Source organism: Hyaena hyaena, unplaced genomic scaffold, assembly GCF_003009895.1.
Source record: "Hyaena hyaena isolate Hyena2069 unplaced genomic scaffold, ASM300989v1 scaffold_628, whole genome shotgun sequence".
In the NCBI taxonomy this organism is placed as follows: domain Eukaryota; kingdom Metazoa; phylum Chordata; class Mammalia; order Carnivora; family Hyaenidae; genus Hyaena; species Hyaena hyaena.
In genome coordinates, this window is record NW_024081261.1 from 671,784 (window position 1) to 695,936 (window position 24,153).

Consider the following 24,153-nt stretch of genomic DNA (forward strand, 5'->3'; position numbering starts at 1 on the left):
GTAACTCTCATTTTCTACAGAAATAGTGACTACGTTTCCCAAATGTCCTGACTCTTCCAAAGAGTCTTAAGGTTTGGGTGACGTTTGGGTAAGTAAGAAGAAGAAACACAAGTTCATCTTCAGCCCCTAATAACATAGTTGATAATCCCCTAGACCAGAACTGAGCAATAGAAATAAAGCACAAGTGGGGCATCTGGGTGGCTCGGTCAGTGAAGTGTCCAACTCTGGATTTTGGCTCAGGTCATGATCTCACCATTTGTGAGCTCAAGCCTTACGCTGGGCTCTGCGCTGACAGTACAGACTCTGCTTGGAATTCTCTCCCTGCCTCTCTTTCACTCTCTCAAAATAAATAAATAAACGTTTATATATATATTATATTATATACATTATATACATTATATATATAATACATAATATATACATATATACATTATATATATAATACATAATATATATACATATATATTAAAAAGAAATATAATGCAAGCTACACATGTAATTAAAAGTTGTAGTAGCCACATTTTAAACAGTAGAAAGAAATAAGTGAAATGAACTTTCATTTTTCCTTTAACATAATACATCCAAATGTTGCCTTAGCAGATCATCACTGGTATAACCAGGGCCATTCGTACGAACCTTGCTCATCTCCCGGTTGAGACGCCTCTCCTCTCGTGTGTGTTTACACTTCCAGCATGGCCCAGTGTGGATGTATCAATTTCAAGTGTTCAGTAGCCACACTTGGTTAGTGGCTTCTGTGTTGGACAGTTTGGGTTTAGACTGCTGGCCTTGCTCATTTATAGTTGTGAGAGAGTCTCCGTTACCGAATTCCCCCACTATCTAAAGCTAAAATATTTTTTTAATTCATTTTTACCTAACTGCTAATATTTGACACCATTAGTTTTTGGTCACCAGAACTTCAGAGAATGATTCAGTTCATAGAACTTTTTTTGTTGAAAAGGGACCAATAATGGCTATTCATTTTAACTCCCTTAATGTCATAGATAAGTAACTATTGAAGTCTGCCCAATAACTGGTACCCTGCCTGACGTCTGAACCATGCGCGAAATAAAGCAAAAAATTAGGGCAAAAAGAAGATCAAAACGACATGACTACAGCGCAAATGGCATCCCTGTAATGGTGCAGTGCACACTCTGCACAACAGCACACAACAACCCTCTTCAACTTTATTGGCAATAAAATCAATTTTATTTTATTTTTTTACTTTTTAATGTTTTATTTTATTTTTGAGAGAGACAGAGTGTGAGTGGGGGAGGGGCTGAGAGAGAGAGAGAAAGAGAGAGGGAGACACAGAAACTGAAGCAGGCTCTAGGCTCTGAGCTATCAGCACAGGGCCCAACTTGGGGCTTGAACCCACGAACCTTGAGATCTTGACCTGAGCTGAAGTCGGACACTCAACCACCAGGCGCCCTTACAATAAAATCAATTTTAGAGAATGTGGCTTATCTCTGCAGCTATGTGGGCTTCCAATTATTGAACCCCAGAATTGAGCAAACCTGCTAGCAGGCTAAGTCCCCAAAAGGAAGGTTAGCTATACAGCCTTGTTCCTTTCCCAAGTCAGACAGTCCTCCTTCCCAGCTGCTACTCTAGAGAATGAACTTCCACCTGGAAATATGCTTCACGATTGGGGAATAGCATGCAGTGTAAGTACAGTGGCCTACCAAAGGACACACAGAGAGTTAGAAATATTATTGAAATCATTAAGTGTGCTTCTTAACTCCCACCACAGTGGGCATGTGGCCCAAAGAGTGTTTAGCTGTGGAAAGGAGGAGGGGCTTTCTTTATTTTATGTCCTCAGACTTCGGGGGAAATACAGAAAAACCTTGGTTTGCGATCATTATTCGTTCCAGAAACATGCTTATAATCCAAAGTGCTTGTATATCAAAGCGAATTTCCCCATGAGAAGTCATGGAAACTCAGATGATTCATTCCATAACCCAAAATATTCCTATAAAAGTGATCACAACACTGTAAAATAATAAAAGCAATAAAGAAAATACAAAATATAAGGGATAATAAACAAATTGACCTGCACTTACCTTTGAAAACCTTCATGGCTGATGTGAGGGAGACAGAAAGAGGAGGGTTATTGTGTAGGACGACTTTCACTCTCACCAATGGACTCACTGCTGTTGCCTCAATGGAATCTTCTTCTGCATGGGGGCCATTGTATCCACCACACAGGCATTGACTACAGTATAGTATTAATAAACTCATCATACACTGTATTGAATGTAACTGGCAATAATAAGGCAGCAGAGGAAAGGGTCTATATCTGCAGGCAGCCTGACCTAGAATGAAGCAAAGCATTCCTAAGCTCACTCTTGGATGGAAAAGCAAAAGACTGTCCACAGGTGCCTTCAAGTGACAAAAACTACACTAATGCCAGTTGTGGGCACCCTCCAGCATTCTGAAAAATCACTGATTTCTGCCAAACACCATGGCCTGAGACAGAGCATCTGAGCATGGGAGATGATCACCCACAATCCCTCAGTGGGAGGGGGAGGCATGGGGAGAGCACTATCGGCTCAGCTGTGATCATGTGACATTCGGCATCACGTGCTCCTGGTATTACAAGACATCACTCGTTGATCAAGTTAAAATTTATTAGAAATGTTTGCTCATCCTGTGGAACACTCACAGAACAAGCTACTCGCAATCCAAGGTTTTGCTGTATTTGATCCATCCCACAAATATCTATTGGGTACCTACGGGGAGGAAAAAGTGAACAAGTTTAAACAGAGTCCTCACTGGTATTCAGCATAGGGTTTCATGGGGGGAGACAGACATTCACACTAAAAGGTCTTCCAGATAAATGGAGGCAGGTGCTCTGAGTAAAGGAAACACAATTCCAGAGAATTGGGTTGGGGCTTCAGAGATGGCTTTCCTGAGGAAGTGAGACTTGCTGAGCACTGAGAATCAGGCCTTGGTGGGCACAGAAGAGAAAGAGCACATGTGAGGCACTGAATGGCCAGAGGGGCTGAGGAAGAGAGGTAGGAGCTCGGGGCACATTTTCCCAGATGCCCAAGCGCCATTCCCTGTTCTCCCTTCCAGTCCTCTGTCTCTGGAGAAAGTTCAGGATTACAGAGCTTTTCATTCTGCTTTAGTTCTGTGTTGATCACGAGACCATTTTCCTTAGTCCTTTTTTGTTTTTTTTTTAATGTTTTTATTTATTTCTGAGGAAGAGAGAGAAAGGCAGCATGAGCAGGGGAGGGTAGAGAGGGAGACACAGAATCAGAAGCAGGCTCCAGGCTCTGAGCTAGTTGTCAACATAGAGCCTGATGCGGGGCTCGAAACTGTGTGATCATGACCTGAGCCGAAGTTGGACCCTTAGCCGACTGAGCCACCCAGACGCCCCTTCCTTAGTCGTTTTGATAGACCATTGTGTTTCCTTCAGGACGAGGCAGCTCTTCTCGGCTTTAAGAAAAAAGTGAGAAACTCGCCTGAATTCTAAGGCCGACTTGACCCTGAATTTCACTGAAAGTGACCCTGGGTTCAGCCCATCAGACTGGCATTGTCTTGATATTGTCTGTTCCAGGTCCCCATTTTTATGTTCCTTGTAGGACCAATTGGATTCCCAGGACCGCAGGGGCCACCTGGACTTCCAGGACTACCTGGGGAGAAGGGTTTGCCTGGCTTTCCAGGCAGCCCAGGGCCCCCTGGGCACCCAGGTAAGCTCCGACTGCATAATCGTCTCACCCAGCAAGCCTACGTACAGCCTTTTTAAGAAATATTAACTGCGAGGGTCCACTTTCAGAAAGTAATTATCCTGAAATTGCCTGCAATTTCTTCTGAGTTTGGCCATTTCCAATATAAAGATTATGTTTATTTCAGGCCTCACTACAGAGTCTTGTGCCTGGTAAACTAATATTTATTATTAGAATGAGTAAGTGTGCAAATTAGGAGTTGATTTTACATGCAGGATTTCTAAGGTAGATAAATCCCTATTCCCTCACACAAGAGGCAAAGACTATTCGATTATTGTACGTGAGGACTGTCTGTTCATTTCTGTGCCTGAATTCCTGTTGATTTTCCTAGATGTCTCATTTAACTTTGTCTGTAAGCACATTAGTTCCTGTGAAGACGAGAAAGCTATTCAGTTTAAGCTCGGTAGCTAACACGTTTCCATCCTCGGGTCAAAACCAGCCAAGAAAGATTTGGAAGGGCAAACAGACGTGTGTATTTGAGATCGGCAGAAGGAATATCTTTGGAGACCCTAAATCAATATGATGATAATGTGGTGTCCACTCAGAACATTTTGCAACCATTTCAATTAGCACTGTCGTCCAAAGAATAAATAAGCCACTCCTTTCCGGCGGATCATAGAACAACATGATTAAGAACTTATACTTGGATCCATCTCATACTTCCTTTCTGTGCATACCCTGTAAAACTTGGCTAAATAATATAAATAATATGAAATTTTCAGAAGCCTGCCCATGAATGGAATTTTATATATGTTAGATTGGGGTACATTTGCCATCCGAAATCAGCTCAAATTTTATATTGTGCAAGAGAGCTTTATTTTAGGTTTTTCTAGACATGAACATTCCCTTACGAAATTATAGCTGTTCTTGTCAGTAATAGCGACGTGGACATGTTATGTAAATGAGATGCTGTCATTTTGCTCATCATTGATGCTATCCTCACATTGTTATGTGTATTCTTGAATAACCTATTTCGCTTTTGTCCGAATTCACAAATTTAACATCTCTTTCTACCGTATGAAAATCATCTCATGGTGCTCTGCTTTTCGGCTTTGGATCTCTCCAGGTGCCAGAGGTAAGCATCGCTATAAAATTAGTAGTTTCCTCTAAATCTGGTTTCTACTTATTTCTGTACTTGCCTTCTCCACTCTAATTGTGAGTTAAACTTTGTTACATTTTCATAGATGGGGCGCTATAATTATATGAGGTTTCAGAGCATTCGCTTCCTCATTACGGATATGGTAACCTCGCATTAGAGCATCCTACAGCCGAGCTTCATTATAGGTTGTCAAGGCAGGGAAAACACTCGGCTTACATAATTTCAGTTCAGGCTCAGAGCATGAGTGTTTCTCTGTCAAGTGCTACAGTATGTACCAATGCGAGCTTTTTATGAATTCTACAATATAAATACATAGGACATCCCTAAAATAAGTAGCAGCAACAGTATGAAAAGAGGAAGGAGTCCTTTGCACCCAGTAAGGGGCTGTGACAAGGTTTTCCCATAACATCGAAGTCCACATTCAAAGAGCAAATTTCTTTGCATGTTACGATGAAAATGCCATCATTGTTTTAAGCTAAGCGTTCACTTGCCCCTCCGCAAGGCAGAAGCAACATATTATTTCGTATCTGGGGTTTTCAAAGAGACTAAAAAGAGTTTCTCAAACAGGAAGTGTGCACACATTTGCCCTTTCCTGGCCTTTGTTATTAACCCCAGTGAAAATTGGTCTGGAATGTGGGGTCCTTACATAAGAGACACTATGGCCCCTCTCATTTCAGCTTCTGGTTTATTAAAAATTAAAGAAAAGCAAAAGCAGAAATTTTTTTAAAAAATCCTGCTATTTTAAATGTTCATATTTAAACATTTCAATTTTGGGGCACCTGGGTGGTTGAGTGGGTTAAGCATCCAACTCTTCATTTCCACTCCAGTTATGATCTCACTGTTCGTGGGTTTGAGCCCCATGTCGGGCTTTTTGCTGACAGTGCAGAGCCTGCTTGGGATCCTCTCTCTTCCTCTCTCTCTCTGCCCCTCCCCACCCCCCGCTGTGTGCTCTCTCTCTCGCTCTCTCTCTCAATAAACTTAAAGAAATAAAATAAAATTTATAATATCATATTTAATGTTTCCACCTCCATCCTTTTAGTGTCTCTCTGGACATGTATGTATAAACTCATTTGAAGGTAACGTCAGAATCCTAAATATGAAGCACCAGCCAAACACCTACCCCCTGTTCCCTTACCTGCTTCCTTCGCTCCATCAGAATTCACAAGGTTATTCAGGGAAAACAGAAATTATCCATATGAATCTCCCTCAAGTCACCCAGAGAGGAAAAGGCCATGTTTTACATTAAACTGTATGTACTATAAATACACAACCAACTCAGTCAGTGTACCCTATGTTATCACTATGGCCACATTTTCTACAATTTTCTTGCTGCCTAATCAATGCTATTCTTTTATTATTTTTTAATGTTTATTTACATTTGAGAGACAGCATGAGCAGGGGAGGGACAGAGAAAGAGAGAGACACAGAATCTAAAGCAGGCTCCAGGCTCTGAGCTGTCAGCACAGAGCCCGATGCCGGGCTCGAACTGATGAACTGTGAGATCATGACCTGAGCCAAAGTCTGAGCTACCCAGGTGCCCCTAATCACTGCTATTCTTAAACTTTTTTTTTGCACATTCATGTGAATTTTAAGAAAACCATAACTGATAAGCAGCGTGTTTGAAAATACGTTGTATTTTGGGGTGCCTGAGTGGCTCAATCGGTCAAGTGTCCAACTTCGGCTTAGGTCATGATCTCACAGTTCAGGAGTTTGAGCCCTGCATTGGGCTCTGTGCTGACAGCTCAGAGCCTAGAGCCTGCTTCACATTCTGTGTGTCCCTCTCTCTGTCCCTCCCCTGCTCACGCTCTGTCTCTCTCTCTCAAAAATAAATAAACATTAAAAAATTGAAAAAATAATAAAATATGTTGTCTTTCTTGGGATTGATCACACTGGTGTGAAGAGTTCTGTAGGCAATATGGTGTTGTGATTAAGAGCTCAGATTTGGAACCAGGCCATCTTGGATTTTAATCTAGATTCTGCCATGTGTTACCTGCATGACCTTAGATATGTCACTTATTTACCTGAGCCTTGATTTTCTTACCTGTAATATTCTAATAATAGCAGCACACACACATGGGCTTGTTAGGAGACTTTAATCATAAAGAAATTAGCACAGAGTCCAGTGCGTGATAAGCCATTCAATAATGCTGTTATTATTATGTTAGCTGTTATCATCATTGGTTAGTATTATTAGTATTTCTCTTCCCTTGTGGATTATTTGTAGGGTGACTGAATGAAGCTTTAGAAAAAATGTCTTGGGACACCTGGGTGGCTCAGTCAGTTAAGTCTGACTGGCTCAAGTCATAATCTCACGGTTCATAAGTTGAAGCCCCACTTTGGATCCTCTGTCCCTCTCTCTCTCTGACCCTCTCCTGCTCGTTCTCTCCCTCTCAGATATAAACCCTAATTTTTTAATGCTTATTTATTTTTGAGAGAAATAGACAGAAAGCAAGTAGGGGAGAAAAAAAGGGGGAGACACAGAACCCAAAGCTGACTCAAGGCTCTGAGCTGTCAGCACAGAGCCCTACGCGGGGCTCGAAACCCACACGAGCATGACCTTAGCTGAAGTCAGTCGCTTAACCGACTGAGCCACCCAGGTGCCCCTCAAAAATAAACTCATAAAAGAAAAAGAAGAAAAGAAATCTTAAAGATGTGAACATAAGCAAGTAGGAAAAACATTCACACCTTTAGAGCGTGCTTCTCCAAGTGAGATCCCCTGATCAGCACCGTTAGCCTCACCCGGGAACATGTTAGACGTGCACATGTTGGGGTCTACTCCAGACCCACGTGCTCAGAAACCCCGGGCCCTGGCAAGCTGGCCAGATGAGCCTGATGTGCAGACACCAGAACTCTAGCTCCTTAGTGCTCAGCAGTACTGACGCCCCGGCTGGCAGTGCAGTGATCCGCGGAGTTTGAAAAACTGCTGATGCCCAGGTCCCACCCCCAGAAATTCCTACTTAATATGTCTAGGTGGGGTCCCAGCACTGGTACTTTTGGAAAGCTCCCAGGATGGGTTTATTATACAGTCAAGCTTGAGGGCACTGCCCCGGCCACGTGTCCTACAGTTAAATCAGTATTTCTGGGATGGGACCCCACCATCAGCAGATTGGTATAGTTCCCTGGAAAATTCCAGCCAACACATACTCAAGGCTGAAAGGTGCTGCTGTGATGCCTCTGGCCACCTTGAAATTCTGTCTGAGTCACAGACACTATGGAAGCCCGCGTGGCTCAAATGTACAATGAATGGATTAGAGACACATTCAGTTGAGCACAGGAACCAGTGATAGTCTCCCCTTGCTACGTGTGGCCACCACTCCGTAAAAAGTTGCCCAAAGATTGGAAATCCGGTGGAGGTCACCAAACTATTGCTGCCCCAGTCAACTTTCTCTGTTCCATACTTTTTTGGTTCCTCTGAGATCCCATTCATTCAGTCAGCCAGGCATTAGTTTATGTAACAAAATGCTCTCTGGAAATTCGTCACGTGCCCCACGGTGAACAGCAGCCCCACCTTCACGGAGCTTCTGTTGGGTGGTTGAACACTGTTGGGTTCTTCAGTATAGCGGCTGAAGCCCATCTAACTTGAGAATGCAGAAGGAGCTCATTTGTAAGATTCAAGTCAATCACGAGTCCATCACACAAGCCGTGATTCCCATTTCAGGTGAACCAGGGCCACCAGCAGATGTGGATTCCTGCCCCCGAATCCCTGGGCTTCCTGGGGTACCAGGCCCAAGAGGACCAGAAGGAAGCATGGGGCCCCCTGGAATGAGAGGCCCCCCAGGAGCAGGTACAAGCCTCACGCTCACTGTTCATTATCTGCATCTTGTGCTGCTGGAATGCAAATCTCACTGTCTTGCTATGTAGTGTTTCACGTGCAGCCTAAACAATTCGCGAGTAGGAAGCAACGCAGTCCCTTTGCTCTTATACATTTCTCTATGTTTATCCAAAGGTTTGGTCATGTCCTAACCGAGTGATACATGCCTCCTATTTTTATGCTGAACTCCTACTTGAATCCTCTATGTTTCATACTTTGGCAGCTTTGGGCCACAAGGTTTTGAAGCCTCTTACACAACCTGCTAGATGCTCTATTGATAGTCATTAGTAGTGGTTGACTTGATTTTGCATTACAAACACTTGAACTGGGGCTCAGTGGAGTAGAGACAGCTATGAGAAGCTGGGAAGGAAACATATCGCTTAGCGGAGGGAGAGGGGAAAGGGCAGGGTCACCCTAAATTATGGCCGTGACTGGAGTGTTCCTTTAATTGATGTGAGTGTTGCTCAGTCATTCTCACGGTAGTGGAATCCTTATGTAAGTACTTAAACCAAACCATTCCCTTAAAAAGCCTCCTCCAAATGCTTAATTTTCTCTTCACAGATCCCTACCACACTGGTAATTTATAAAGAGATTAGGGAGTCCGGGATGGTCATCTAGAGGTCACTGATCTCTTCAGACCAATTGGCAGTGCCCATGATTCTAGATCGCACGTGTGCAAGTCACCCTAAGAGGCCATTTTCTTTTCTGTTTTCCTACCTGTTTTCCCAGCCATGGCTTTGGCCAAGGAATTGGAAGTAGAACTTGAATTTTGCACCACTTGGTGTGTGTGTGTGTGTGTGTTTGTGTGTGTGTGTGTGTGTGTGTGTGTGTGTTTTCCCAAAGCCAAGCAGCTAAGGGGTCTGAATCATTCTTGAGTCGTGTCCAGAGAACAGCTCTGTAGCCTCCCTTATGTTAGTATGGGGGTCTTTGATGTTTGTATTTGCTGCATTGCATGCGTGAGTGTGCACTAAATTACTTGCGTGTCCACTGGAGCGACTTCCATTAACAGCACACGAGCACTAGGAAGTGAACGTAGTTCTTAGGCACTCACTGCATGGATAGTTTGCAGTCTTCAGAACAACTCACCATCCAACCTACGTTTAAAACCAACCGGCTTGTTGTATATATTGTTGTGCAGTATTGAGGGCTGAGACACCTCCCTTCCCCCATCTCACACACAGACACACACACACCTTTAAATAAATTAACTCTCAAGTAGAAGATATGGCCAGTAATGGAGTTCTGGAAATTTAATTCAGGAAACACTTCCAGATCCCCCACACTCTTTAGAAAGTGCAGTACCGGGTGTTGTGGGCAATACAAATGTAGGTAAGATGCGTTTTCTCCCCATCGGTGCCTCACAACCTCATGGCAGAAATAGCCAGCAGAATAAAAGTAACTCTAAATAATGGGAGATTATGTGCTTTGAAGGAGATTCTGGCACAGGCATTGGGACAGTGGGCCAGGGAGAGGTGAACTTGAGCATGGAGGCCTGCAGGGCTGCTGAGACCCAGACAAGAGCTGGCCTTTGAGCAGAGCCTTTGCGGAAGGTTTGGGCTTTGAGGAACCAGAATTGTCCGGCAGGGAGATGACAGCGGCACAGAGGGGGTTGGTTGGCTTAAGAGCCTGGTGACGAAGTCAGCCACATCCTTGCTACTCTAAGTGTGGTCCGAGGGCCAGTAGCAAGTCAGGCCACAGACCTACCAAGTTAGAATCTACATGTTAACAAGAGGCCTGGAATATGTGTAGATCCACTCAAGTTGGAGCTACCCTAACCATGTTGCATGAATGCTGTCCAGAGTCAGCTAAGAGTGACACCATCCCTAGTGACTCAGTCCTAGCTGTAGGTCAAAGTCACCTGGAAGGCCTGGGCCTCCTTCCAGCCCAGTGGAATGCAGGGGGATGCAGGGCCCATGTGCCAGTGTTTGGGAAAAGCTCACGCCATGACTCAAGTGAACAGCCAGGGTTGAGACCCAGTGCTGGACCCCAACACCAGTGGAGACAAGTTGGGTGGCTGGGCTCACCCACTTGGTGGCTTGGGCAAAGACCCAAAGAAGGTTACTGAGAAGAAAAAATCAAATGGGCAAATAGTTATCTTGGACACATAGAAGATGCTCTCTCCATAGATCAGGAGCTTCTGAAAGAAGGCTGACAGTCTACACAGGCCCAGGTGTGATCGCCTGTCATCTCTCGTTCTGGCTGGGGTGGGGTCAGATGGGTTCATCCGGTTGCAGGTGGCCTCAGAAGGGTCTTCTCTGGCTTTCTGGGTCCTCTCCTTTTTTTTTTTTTTTTTTTTAACATTTTTATTTTATTTCTAGGAGAGAAAGAGAGACAGCGTGAGCAGGGGAGGGTCAGAGAGAGAGAGGGAGTCACAGACTGAAACAGGCTCCAGGCTCCGAGCTGGCAGTCAGCACAGAGCCCAACGTGGGGCTTGAACCCACGAACCGCGAGATCATGACCTGAGTGAAAGTCGGACGCTTAACCGACTGAGCCACCCAGGCGCCCCTTTCTGGGTCCTCTCCTTATTGATGGCACTGACCCTGCCAGCTGGCAGTGGGGACACCTGAGGCCACCATCGTACTACAAAATGTGACCGTTATGTTAAAAAAAAAAAAGTGCTCAGCCCTTCCTGCAAAGCACTTCCCGCTCTCCCACAGTATCAGAGCAGGGCTGCTCCATGCTCAGCTTCCCGGGGGGACCTTTCTACTCCCCTGTGTCCCCACTCCCAAGCTAGTGTCCCCTTCTGGGCCCCTCTTCTCTGCCATGGGTCTCCGGCCCCTGTTGTAAAGGACCCCTCTTTGCCTGTATATATTCTTTCACCTCTTCGCTCCCTGCTCACCACCTGGATACATCAGCTACCCTGTCCCATTACTAAAAAGCGACCAGTCTCTTCTGAGGGTCTCATGCGCCCTCACCACTGACTTGGGTCATGCGCAGGACATGTTGTTCATCACCTGTCTATTTTCTGAAGGCATTTCTTCCAGCATGGTGTTGGGGGCTCACTGTGCCGCCCCCAGGGCTGGTTGTGAAGGATCAGCTGAGCTCAGGAAGCACCACTTAGAATGACATCGTTGGTTTCTTCTTGTTTTCCCTTCTAAACCTCTTCCATCGCCTAGCTGGTCTGTAACCAGCTGCCACAGCTGAGATCTATACAGAAGCAAACAAAGTTCTGGCTCTTTCCTGCCTAGTAGGAGTGGGTAACAGCCACACTAAATATAACTCAGGTCTGTTAAGAGCCCCCCCACCATGGAAGACCTAATGTTTTTCTGCTCACATGCCTCTTTGATCTATATCTTTTCCTTCCCGGTGGGGGAGTGGGGGTGGGGAGAGGCTCAAAGGCTGGGGCTTCCTGGGATGAACACAGAGGTGGTTTCCATATGGGTTTGAACTGTTACTGCCTAATGGACACCTCCTCACATCCTGTTAGAGTGTGTTTAATCTTCAAGTCAACACGTGACACTCTCAGAGGAGGCAATCCATCAAACACTGGGGAGCCTTTAGATGTGGCTCTAGTCCTTAAAACAAGTTCCAAGTGGAGAATGGTCCACACGGTGAAAGCTCTGGGCACTCAGCTCAGGTTAACAAAAGCTTCCCTCCCTATCTCTGGAAATTGCTTGACAATTTCTCCAAAGGGAGCAAAGAGCCTGTATCATCACATCTGGAGGGGGGACTCCTTGCCCCAGATCGACAGAGATCTCGCTGCAGGTCCATATTTCAGGAAGACGCCTGCTGCCTTTTCATTGATCAGCCCGATGGTTGGCTTGTCAGCACTTGGGCAGCCCTTTCAGTGTATAGCACAGTGGCCTCATGTTGAGATCCTCTCCTCAGGTGGGAGAGATGAAGGAAGCTCTGAGCTCACCATCAGGGCCCTGTGTTCCTTCCAAAGTAGCTGATGTTCTCTTTGAAGCAGGTGGAAAGGGATGTGGCAGCCAGCATACAGCAGCCCCACCCAGAGAGAGGGCTCTGCCCCATTACTGGAAAGGAGAAGGCATCTCTCACCCAGATGGGGAGAGGGAGAGGCTTCCTTTCTCCCTTACTGAATGATGACCACGTACCGAATGCAGTCCAGGAACCACGTGACAAGCCAAGAGAATTTGTTTAAAACCCAAGGAAGCAGAAAGTGAAATGATAGCACGCCGAAGGCCAGGAATGCCAGGGGTACCCACAGAAGCTCTGCCAGCATGGAATGTGGGGCGAGGGGCTGGCTGGCTGTGGGGACAGAAGGAGGGCGTTTGTATGGGCCACTCTTAGGCAGGCAATGTTAGAACAGAATTTCAAAAGCACTGAGGTTTGCAGGGGTATGCGTCTCAGATGGTACTAAGAGGGGGCCCCGTGTGAGATGGGAAATTGAGTGGAACATCCACCTATTCACCCGAGTACAGCAGTCCCCTGCTCTCAACCCTCAGGTGGCTTTCCCACTCCCTTAAAGAACAAATCCAAGAGCAAAAAAGAGTGAAAGCTGCTTAAGTGAGCCCTCTCTGACTTAATGGTTGGTTTTAAGCTAACATGTGGCAGAGAGAGAGTGAGAAAGGGAGAGAGGGAAAGAAAAGAATAGGTAGAGACCAGAATCCTTGGGAGGGCTAGTGATTCAGGGAGTTCAGACTAATGGCAATAAACTCCTCCACAGGCAAGGGCCATGTCTGCCACCCATGAAAGGAGATTGTAGCTAATGAATTGATCCCTTGGCCAAAAGTAACCAAACACATAAAGAACCCCTCAAGTATTAGTGAAACTGCAGCCATGTCCTCCAGGGGGCGCAGCTGAGCTCCACAGTTGGTCATGAAGCAGGGGCTGCCGGCTAAGCCTTGGCCCTCAGCCTGCTGCCTGAGTGATTGATGTTCCTCACCACACATGTTCAGCTCTGTCACCTTCCTGGGCCTCAGTCTCCCCCTTGGGAGCCTGGCATATGAGATCTCACCTGATCATATGGCTGGTGAGTTGACTGGATTGGTTAACCCATGTGAAGGGTGGGGTCTCACACCTTATAAACCCTCAATTATGACTTTAAATAACTGCTGCTTTGACCTCCTCCCAAATTTAACTCGACTCTCAATTGAATCCTCTTAAATTTTATTCTTCCACTCAGCTTTCTAAAAAAAATCATTATTAAGGATATTTAATTATGAAAGTCATACATGTTCAGTGTAAAAATATAAAATAAAATGGTCCAATATACAAGCATACGAAGAAACATGAAGACCTCACTCTCAGTATCTCCCTGGTCTGGCTTCCAATCCTGGCTCTACTGGCTTATTACTTAAGGAAGTTACTTGGCTTCTGAGAGCCTCAATTACCCCACTGCCAAGTGGAGAGAATTCTTCCCAACTTCATGTGTCTGAAAAGACAGAACGAGCTAAGGCAGAACCGTCCACGTGGGGAGCCCAGGGCCGGCACCTGGCTACCACGTGTCGTACCGTTTTCACCACGGCCATCATGAACTCTTGTGCAGGGTGCAAAGGAGAGCCGGGGCCGGATGGCAGGAGGGGTGAGGACGGCCTCCCAGGGCCTCCTGGGCCTCCTGGAAGCAGAGGAGACGCGGGAGAAGCCGGCTGTCCTGGAGCACCAGGTAACCATTTTCAGCTTCTCTTCTTTTCTTTGACGCCAGAGGCCTGCGGACTGTGTACAAGCCCTGCTTTCCAAACTGCTCTTATTAAAAGCATTTGCCTTAGATGTGGACTCACCAGGTGTGTGTTGGGGGGGGAGGCGGAAACAATGAGAGCCGAACAAGGATGCGTCCCCCAGTGAGGATCTAACGGATCCTCAACCATCATACAGATGAGTCAAGGTCCGATACCCCGTTTGGTATCTTCCCAAACCACTGTACATCGTCCTAAAACACCCAGCTCTTGCGGCTGTTTGCTTTGCTAGGGCAAGCCTGGCATTGTGTGTCATCACCACCGAGAGGCCATGCTGCGGACGGGGTGTTCTCCCCGTCTACGACTGGCTGAGTCATTGGCCTCTGTTTTCTGAGTTCACTTCATCTTATTGTACAAGTGTCAAAATGTTTATGTGGTATAGGAGGCTCTTAAGGGGCAAATTGGGGCGTTGGCATTGGGTGACGGGAGAGAGAAGACGTTACAGAATAGCCATTGAAATATAATGCGCCAGGCAATATGTTGGGCACTGGGGGCCCCAAAACTCCCAGGTAGGTCTCATTTTTGGAGAGGACCTGCGAGGTTGGTAATGAGAAGGCGTGAAGGGGGCTGGGGACATCTGTCACAAAATGGAGCCTGCAACCAACTTCAGCCAATTGCTGTAGGCAGAGGAGAGGGCTCAGTGCTGCCCACGCTGTGCTTTCCAAGTCCAAGGCCTCCGCCCATGCAGTCTTGAGAGTTCAAGTGCAACATGTGAGGAGGCCTGATTCAGTCCACAAGTCCTCTGGTTTACAGTGCGAATGAGGAGAGCCTGCCAGTCTTCCAGAAATGAGTTTTTAAAAAAATAAACGACTCTTGATTTCACCTTTGCTCTTGGCAATTAGAAATTGCCATTGGCCTCCTTCAGTGGGTCGGCCCCTCAGGGATGCCAAAGGAGACAGACCCTGCTTCCCATCTGCCAGCAAGAATGCCAGAACCAGGCCTTCCTCCCCCGCCCCCCCCCACCCCACCACACAGAAGAAGGTCCAAGTTGTACATGTGTGTCTCAACCCCTCGCCTCCCCTCCAGATGCCAGAGCCGTGAGAGGGTCTGGGAGGCGTCAGGAAGGTCAACTTTGAGAAGTACCTTTTCTGATGAGCAGGCTCCCAGTTCAGTCTGAGAAGGTCACCCATGTCTGGGAGGTCACATGGAAGGGGACGCCACCCCATCTTTCTCTTCTCAGCATTTCACATTTCACAGTTGGTTGTTTCTCTTATTCAAGTAGAATGTAAGCCCTGGGAATGCAGGGATTTGTTTGCTGTTTGTATGCTAACTCAGTCCGACCACCAGGAGGTGCTTGGGATGGATACCCACTGAATGGGTTGAGTGTATATGTTACAGTTGTGTGAGGGGGACGCCCCTGGGCGTAGCAGGCTCCTCTCCGCTCCCTGAGTGCTCAGAACGGAGGTGCTCAGAAGTGCTTGTTGAAACAAACCCCCTAAACTGCCTTCATTTTTTCTTTATTCCTCCAGGCCCTCCTGGGCCCATTGGGGAGCCCGGGCCCAAAGGTTTTGGGCCTGGATACCTCAGTGGCTTCCTCCTGGTTCTCCACAGTCAGACAGATGGAGAGCCCTCCTGCCCGGCCGGCATGCCCACGCTCTGGACGGGCTACAGTCTGTTATACCTGGAAGGACAGGAGAAGGCTCACAGTCAAGACCTCGGTATGCGCGTAGCACGTGGTCACCCACGCCCATCACTTAGGAGTACCGCTTTTGGGTTAATTTTACAGATTCATCCATATCTCGAGCGATCACTCATCTCCCGTGGAATTTTCCCTTTTTAAACTACCTGCTAAGTATCAATGACTCTTATTAAGTGTGTGTGATTCCTATAGGGGGCGCCAAAGAGGCTCACCCTGGCTACCGTTACTGTCATCTGGCTACTTAGGTTTTTAAAAGAATTCTTGCGGGGTGCCTGGGTGGCTTAGTCGGTTAAGCGACCGACTTTCGCTTAGGTCATGATCTCGCGGTTTGTGGGTTCGGGCCCCGCGTCGGGCTCTGTGCTGACTGCCAGCTCAGAGCCTGGAGCCTGTTTCAGTCTGTGACTCACTCTCTCTCTGACCCTCCCCTGTTCACGCTGTCTCTCTCTCTCTCTTAGAAATAAATAAAAAAAATAAATAAATAAATAAAAAATAAAAGAATTCTTGCTAAGAATATTTTAATACAAGAGTAAATTAAATTTAACTTTAAATTTAAGCTAAATTTACATTTAATTTAAAATGTAGTTTTTACTTCCAAAGGTAAGTTATTTAATTGGGACACGGTCCGTTGCTGTGTTTGCCCGTGCAACAGTGAATCACAGCGGCCGGGTACTTAGATAAGGTGGCACCAGCCCGTACCAACTCCCCCCCACATCCAGTTGGTTTTTAAATTATAGAACTTTACTCAGGGAGTCATCCCTTGGTGCTACTTGTCCATTTTTTTAAAAAAATTTTTAAATATTTATTTTTGAGAAAGAGAGAGAGACAGAGTGCAAGTAGGGGAGGGGCAGAGAGTGAGGGAGACACAGAATCTGAAGCAGGCTCCAGGCTCTGAGCTGCACAGAGCCCGACGCGGGGCTCGAACTCACAAATCATGAGATCATGACCTGAGCGAAGTCGGATGCTTAACTGACTGAGCCCCCCAGGCGCCCCTGTCCATTTTCCATAGCAGCTCTGTAAGCTACAGGAACTGATTTCAAGCCAGGAGTTTAAGTACCTTCCCAGACCATGCTGGTTGGGTGATAGGTGCAGGAGGGCTATGACAACAGAGACAGCTGATGGAGAGGGGAGCCTTGTCACTGCCCTCCCTGGGCTGTGACCCCTGCTGTCAGCAAGGGCGGGCAAGGAGAGCAGACTTAGCAATGGCAGCTACTTCCAGATCATTCTCCATTGGGCTTAGCCATGGCTATTCCCATGGAAGGCCTGGTGGGGGAGGGGGAGGGAGAAGTAATGCTTAATATCTCGGCTCTATTTACTTCTCTCCTCCTCGCCCTTCAGCTGTCAGTCTTCCTGCCTATTTTCTGTTCCACCAGCCTCCCCTGACCCTGGTCTAGCCAGAGCCTACTCACAAAGCTCTTCAGAGCCCTGGGTTAAATCTAAGCTCCTTACAAGATAGACAAAGCCCACAGCCTCCGGTCTGACTTATCTCTGGACACCCTGAGACAGACAGACACCCAGACGTCCTCTTCCCCCCTCACCAACGGAATTCCTTTGAGTTCTTTGAGCTCCACGCTTCCTCACGCCCAGCCCTCTCTGCTTTTGTGTCTTCCCCTTTGAATACTCACCATCTTCAAGCCTGGCCAAATCCTTGTCACACTTCAGGTCCTAGCAGAAAAGCATTCTTCCGCTTTTCCTCTCCGCAAGTCCCTGCACCCTGCACTTCTCAGTCACAGGGCTGGCCATGCTCTCTTCCTTGCCCAGTTGCTTAGCCATCAACCAAGCAAGGACATCAGCTTTGTGGGGACAGAGATGTGGGGACCACGCCCCTCCAGCAGCTGGCCCACTGCTTGGTTCGTGAGTGAATGAGTGAGGGAGGGCCGGCCCCAGGACCAGGGAGGTGCTGGAAACCCACCACGTCCGTGTAACAGAACACGCACCAGCAGACGGCACACCCGGGAAAGGCCACGGACACACCGGGCCGGGCGGCTCACACACCACACTGCCTTGTCCTTCCTCCCAAGGTCTGCCGGGGTCTTGCCTTCCCATGTTCAGCACACTGCCCTTTGCCTACTGTAACATCCACCAAGTGTGCCACTACGCCCGGAGAAATGACCGGTCGTACTGGCTGGCCAGCGCCGCGCCCCTGCCCATGATGCCACTCTCGGAAGAGGAGGTCCGCCCGTACATCAGCCGCTGTGCCGTGTGCGAGGCCCCGGCTCAGGTGATAGCGCTGCACAGCCAAGACCAGTCCATCCCCCCGTGTCCCCGGACCTGGAGGAGCCTCTGGATCGGATACTCGTTCCTGATGGTGAGTCCCTTGCTCGCCCCTTCCATCCGGACTGGGCAGTGGCTCCCTGGACTCTGTCGGACAGCCAGCCAGCCACAGCATTGTGGCCACGACGCCTACCACAAGCCACAGCTGGCCATTCTTTTTTTTTTTTTAATTTTTTTTTTTTTTTTTTTTGAGAGAGACAGAGAATGAGCAGGGGAGGGACAGAGAGAGAGGGAGACACAGAATCCAAAACAGGCTCCAGGCTCTAAGCTGTCAGCACAGAGCCTGACGTGGGGCTCAAATTTGTAAACCGTGAGATCATGACCTGAGCTGAAGTCAGACGCTTAACCGACTGAGCCACCCAGGTGCCCTGGCCATTGTTTATTATCGCCGACCATGTTTTGACGATTTTGCTAGGGTTCGGTAGCTGGGTTGGCTCCGGCCCTCTGAGGAGGGTGGTTCAGCCTGGTGTGCGCATCAACACGTCCTCCTTGCCTCCGCAGATCACAGTGTGTTCTTCTTGGGATGATTTTGGGGGGAAATGTGAGGTTAGGACCCGGCCTCTGCATGTGGCTGACCGGGTCTGGGGTCGTCTGCATGCATCCGAGCCCTAACTGTGTCTTTGTTGTCCTGGTAGCACACAGGGGCGGGGGACCAAGGAGGCGGGCAGGCCCTCATGTCACCTGGCAGCTGCCTGGAGGATTTCCGAGCGGCGCCGTTCCTCGAATGCCAAGGCCGCCAGGGAACGTGCCACTTTTTTGCAAACGAGTATAGCTTCTGGCTGACAACGGTGAGGCCAGACCTGCAGTTTTCCTTGGTGCCATCGCCAGACACCTTAAAAGAAAGCCAGGCCCAGCGGCAAAGAATCAGCAGGTGTCAGGTCTGCATGAAATACAGCTAGAGGACCCATACCCCGCCACCACGTCGCCACGAGAAACGCCCTTGGGGACCCAGGGGCACCCGGCCTGTGCTAAGAGATGGATGGTGCTCATTTCAGACTCCAGCTTCAGCTGTTTCTACTGTTTCGATGTGGTTTTTCCCACCATCTGTCATTCTTTCCTCTGTTCGGGACAGATTAAGTAAATGCTACCCGTATGGACTGGTTCAGACCTACCCAGCTAGATGGAACCCAGATATTCGTATGTGTTTGAGGACGACGGAAGAGCTGGCTTTGTTTAAAATTATGCTAATTCACAGGAAGGCAGAGAGATGATAAAGGCCAGATTACAAATGACATTATTGAAAATTTCATTCATTGGTTAATAGCACCTCCAAGAAGTGAAGTCAATTACTCTATAACAGAGTGGGCTTCAGGGTGGAATTTTATAGGAAAAAAATAAATAGGCCACCAAATGAAACCAGAAAGTAGAGATTTCCAACATTTCAAAATGATTTCCTCTGTCATCTCTTTTCCCATGTGCTTTAAATAACTGTAAAACCGTGACCCAAGGAAGGAGATGTAAAAAAGAAAAGAAAAGAAAAGAAAAGAACAGAAAAGAAAGAAAAAGAAAAAAGAAAGAAAAGAAAAGAAAGTCCACACAGCCAGCGTTTAACAGTTCATTTCAAAGCAGAATGAATCATTATGCCAGGAAGGACCACAGTTGCTGGATTCCGGAGATGCTACATTAGCATAAACACATCACAGATGAACATAAAACATGTTCTCTTCTGCATTTTTCAGAGAATAGAAGTGCCTACTTTGGCAACCCTTTTGAAAAGTAGCATTTATGGGAAAAAATACATTCAATAAGGGATTAGGAGCCTAAAAGCTCTTAATGAATATTGAGGCAGTGATTCACAAAAATTGACTCCCCATTGGCGTGAACTTCCAACAGAGGACATTTTCCCCAGTCGGGGTCCAGTTCGTCTTTGGGCGTGTGCGCGCTAATGGGACCGAAGCCACATGGGGCTTTTACTCCGGCGCACACAGCTCACACAAAGCATCCTGCCCTTTCCTCAGGAGCGCCTGCGGAGCCCGCGATGGACGCTTTTCCTCCAAAACATAATGGCATTTCAGACGGGGAAGTGACAGAGCCATCATTATGCACTTGGAGGAAAATGAAGGGCCGGGTTAATTAAACTTAGGTAAGAAGATTCACTGAAGCCATGGGTCGCCCCACCAGGAATATACGGTGCTATTTTAAAAGAAACCAAAAACAATCTAGAGACTGCATTTTATGTTCCTGTTGCTGGCGTTTGCAGAAGCTTCCTGTTTTCCCAGTTTTAAAAACATTCTTCTATCTTATGTCAGTATTATCTACCAAGGCAGCAGTTTGATATTTGGCATTAATATTTTCCACAAATTTTAGGAGATATGTCCATTTATAATGAATAGTTTTCTGAATAGCAAGGATACGGTTGCCTATTCTATAGGGATTCAGTGGTCCAATCCTAAAAATCAAAAGGCTTGTTGGAAATAAATGAGAGGAAATCTGCCTTTCTCATTTAAAAACATGTCATATGAGAAAAGAAACTGAAGAAATTTCTCATGAGAAAGGGATGCTCATTTTCGTGCTTAGTTTCAACGCACTTAAAATAATTGAGAGAAGAAAAACTCAATTAAGATTTTGTTTAGAAGAGATGTTTTCCTTGCCAAACATTGATTACCAGTGAGCTCTTATATGCAGAACATATTTCAAATGAGTCTTGCTGTAGGCTACTCCCAGGATGGCGATTTGTTTTAATACTTTATGGTAGAAAGGAAAAAAAGAAGGTCCACTTTAAGATGGAAGCAGAAATATTTCCTAGTTCCTTTGTCCCATTGATTGTTTTTAATCATGCTGTGGCATGTTGAATATTTCTGAGCACCTGAAATTGAAGGCAATTCCCCCCCCCCCGTTGATAATTACACTTTTCTGTTTCCAAAGTTTTATTATATGTCCCCAAACAGCAGACCTTCCAAAATTTCATCTTGTTCTTCATGAATTTGGTCTGAAAACGTTTTCTGGGAAGAGATAGGGGTGATAAATAGAACATAAGAAAGGTACCTTGCTTGCCGAAGCATTTTAAATATGTTAGGATATTATCTTAATAAGCTTGCCAAACAAATGTTTAAAAAACAGGCTGAATTGTAAGTGGGCAGTTTACTGCACAGTGACCCTGGGATGGTACTGATTGTTCCAAATACCAATATAGCAAGCACACCTCTCTAAATGCATCCCATTTCTGCCTTCCGATTTTGAAAAATTCTTTTAACTGGTCTAAAGGGCAAAACAATGGGAAAAAATAACTCCTTGGACTAGAAGACGTGCTTCACCTGGTTATGTATCAGTGTACTTTGAAATATCCTTTCTCTGTGAAGGAAGAATGAAGCTTTATGGTGGTCCTAATCCATGACTGGTGATTATCCTTATCAAAATTTCCTTCCCAGTAGCCTCCCTCCCCGACCTGGGTTGGAATGCATCTAGATGATCCAATGGGAATGGCTCTGGGTCACACAGCGGAGGATGGTATGTTTTCTTCTGGGTTTTTATTCTCAGTGAGTGGAGCCCCGTCTGTGCAGGTATCCAGGGACCCAGGCCTCCATGCTCTGAGTGGTGGCTCATTCCTTCTCCACCTGCATTTCCCACATCTAAGCTCAGTCATCACTTCCTGTGTGGATTGCTACCTTCCCCTCTGGCCTCATGGCGCCATAACATAGTCATTGGCTTTGACCCTCACTTTTGATGGTAAACATGTCCCAACTGATGCCTCTACTGCCAAATCCCAGTCGTTTCTCCGAGATGCAGACTTGATTTTGTTGTTTGGCTTAAAACTCATTCAATGACTCCTGTGTGGATGAACTTCAATTAGCTGGAGGGGAGAGGCATGTGTGAATTTCTCCAGGGAGATTTTGACTCCCTTCTACTCCCCGCAGTACAACAAATGGGCGTGGCCACTCCCACGTTCCCTCCTCGATCCTGTAAGTTCTCCTCACTCTTCCTACATGCGCCTGCTAAAGTGCAGGCCCCTCAAGGGCAGGACCATGCTTTCTTCCACTTTGTATGCCCAGTGCCTAGACAGAGCACACTACTGACGATTCCTTTTTCGATGACAGTTCAATATGTATCATTTGGCGTTAGATCCTTGCATGTAGGCTTCTCCTGGACAAAATGGTAACAAGTGTAAACCATGTCTTATTTCAAAATATTTGAATTTGACAATATATCTGCACACCCACACTCTCCTCATCACAGTTATCGACAGAAAGCCAATTGCTAAGCTTTGACCATTATCCCCTCCTGAACTATAGCTTACGTTTCCAAAACTGAAACTTTAGAAATGGTTAAGAGTCATGGGATTTGGCTGAGAGAAGGCTCTTCACTGAAATGTGACAAGACTTAACTCATGGTGTAACCTGTATTCCCTCATCATATAAGACCTTCCTAGTACAAGATCACATCTACAAAGTTTGTATACATGTTTTTGGTGCTTAGGAAAATAGTGAATGGAATACTCCACTAAAACTGGATTTTATCACATTTTATTTTGAGCCTCTTATAGATTGTAATAGAGCAAACCATTCTGTGTCTTCCAGGAAATTACATTAGATTTGTGTTTCTATCCACTCACCAAATGAATTTGGTGAGTGTTACTTTTATTCGGTATGGTTGCAAGAATAGGAGGGAAATGTGGACTTGGGAGTTGGTTTGAATCTGACTCTGTCGCTTTCCAGCTGTGTCACCCTCGGTGAGTTCCACCTACTCCCCCAGCCTCACTTTCCTCATTTATAAAGTGGGACTTAACACCTACTCTTGTATCGAAAATGAAGTTCGATGATACATTTAGCACATGTAAATCATTGTGCATTTATTCTGGTCACATCTTCTATTTAAAACAAATTAATACAAAGAAAAACCATTTCTTTTTTTCCATAGTAGAATTATATTATGATTTTCATAGGGTATATTAATTAATGATTACAATTACTTATATGTGACCCATTCTTTGTGTCTTCAGGAGTGTTCTTTTATTTCAGTTCTCAAAGTTCCTGCCCCAACCCCCACCCTGCACAGACACACTCAAAATCACAATTTCCTACAGGGACATTATCAGGAAGTTCTGCAGGGAACAAAACAATTGACATTAAAAATCAGTACTCTGCAATTGTCACTGTTATTATCTGCCAAAGACTCTGCATAATGCATTTTAAACCACAAAGGCTGGCTGCCACATCCATGTGAAATGCTTGAATTTTATGGTGCTTAAATATTTAATGATTCATAGGGGGAAAAATGTGAGATGTGTCCAATAAATCGCATCCCTTTCTCTAACCTATGGTTGTAAAGTTAAAGACTTGCAACATGGAACATTTGCAGGATTCTTGGTCTGCTACTGACACCTGAATCTGTGTTGTAGTACAAGTTATACTATTGTGCATTATATATAAAATTCTGTGATGACCTCCAAACATAGCTGTGTGTTTTATCTGGGTGAATTTCTTCTCTTTCAAGCCAAAGTACGTTTGCTTTTTGATGTACCGTGCTTCTACTGTGGAGCCAGCAGAGTATGGGAAGTGCCCCCTTTGAGGAAAAGGGTGGGATTCTGAGGCTCGAGAGAAGTGCTGGCCAGCAACGGGGTAGGTGATGGAGATGGATGGGGCCAGGCCTCAGAGCCAGAGGCTGTGTTGAGTTGCATGGGCAGTTGGCATGGGGCTCACTCAGACCCTTCAGGCCTCAGTTGTCCTATTAGCTGAAGGAGAATGAGACCACCTGCTTAACAGCGTTGTCCTGAGGATTGAAAGTTAGAGATACAACCGCAAAGAGATAAAAAGTGTAAGGAAGGCACTGTTGCTGATAAACCACAGGAACTGGAAGTTAGGGGTTAGGCATCGAGAGTCAACAACTTTTCATGCGGTTACCCTTTTTCAGTGGGAGTATTTGGCCCAGCCTCTCACCTGATAGAGAAATAGCATTTCTTGAGGACCTACTAAGTGACAGGGGCTGTGTTAACCCTGTTAAATGTGTTCCCTCTCATCCTCTGAACTATCCTATTT

General features: G+C 46.2%; 1 protein-coding gene across 1 annotated transcript in view; it reads left to right on the top strand.

Moving 5' to 3' along the window:
• The window catches only part of COL4A4 (collagen type IV alpha 4 chain), a 114,596-nt gene extending 95,516 nt beyond the window's left edge, over positions 1 to 19,080 (top strand). Inside the window, exons 41-47 of the mRNA XM_039257625.1 lie at positions 3,582 to 3,689; positions 4,792 to 4,800; positions 8,483 to 8,608; positions 14,085 to 14,201; positions 15,741 to 15,929; positions 17,929 to 18,215; positions 18,817 to 19,080. Coding sequence (XP_039113556.1) covers positions 3,582 to 3,689; positions 4,792 to 4,800; positions 8,483 to 8,608; positions 14,085 to 14,201; positions 15,741 to 15,929; positions 17,929 to 18,215; positions 18,817 to 19,080 — 1,100 coding nt within the window. The remainder of the gene's footprint in view (positions 1 to 3,581; positions 3,690 to 4,791; positions 4,801 to 8,482; positions 8,609 to 14,084; positions 14,202 to 15,740; positions 15,930 to 17,928; positions 18,216 to 18,816) is intronic.
• The last annotated feature ends 5,073 nt before the right edge of the window (positions 19,081 to 24,153 follow it).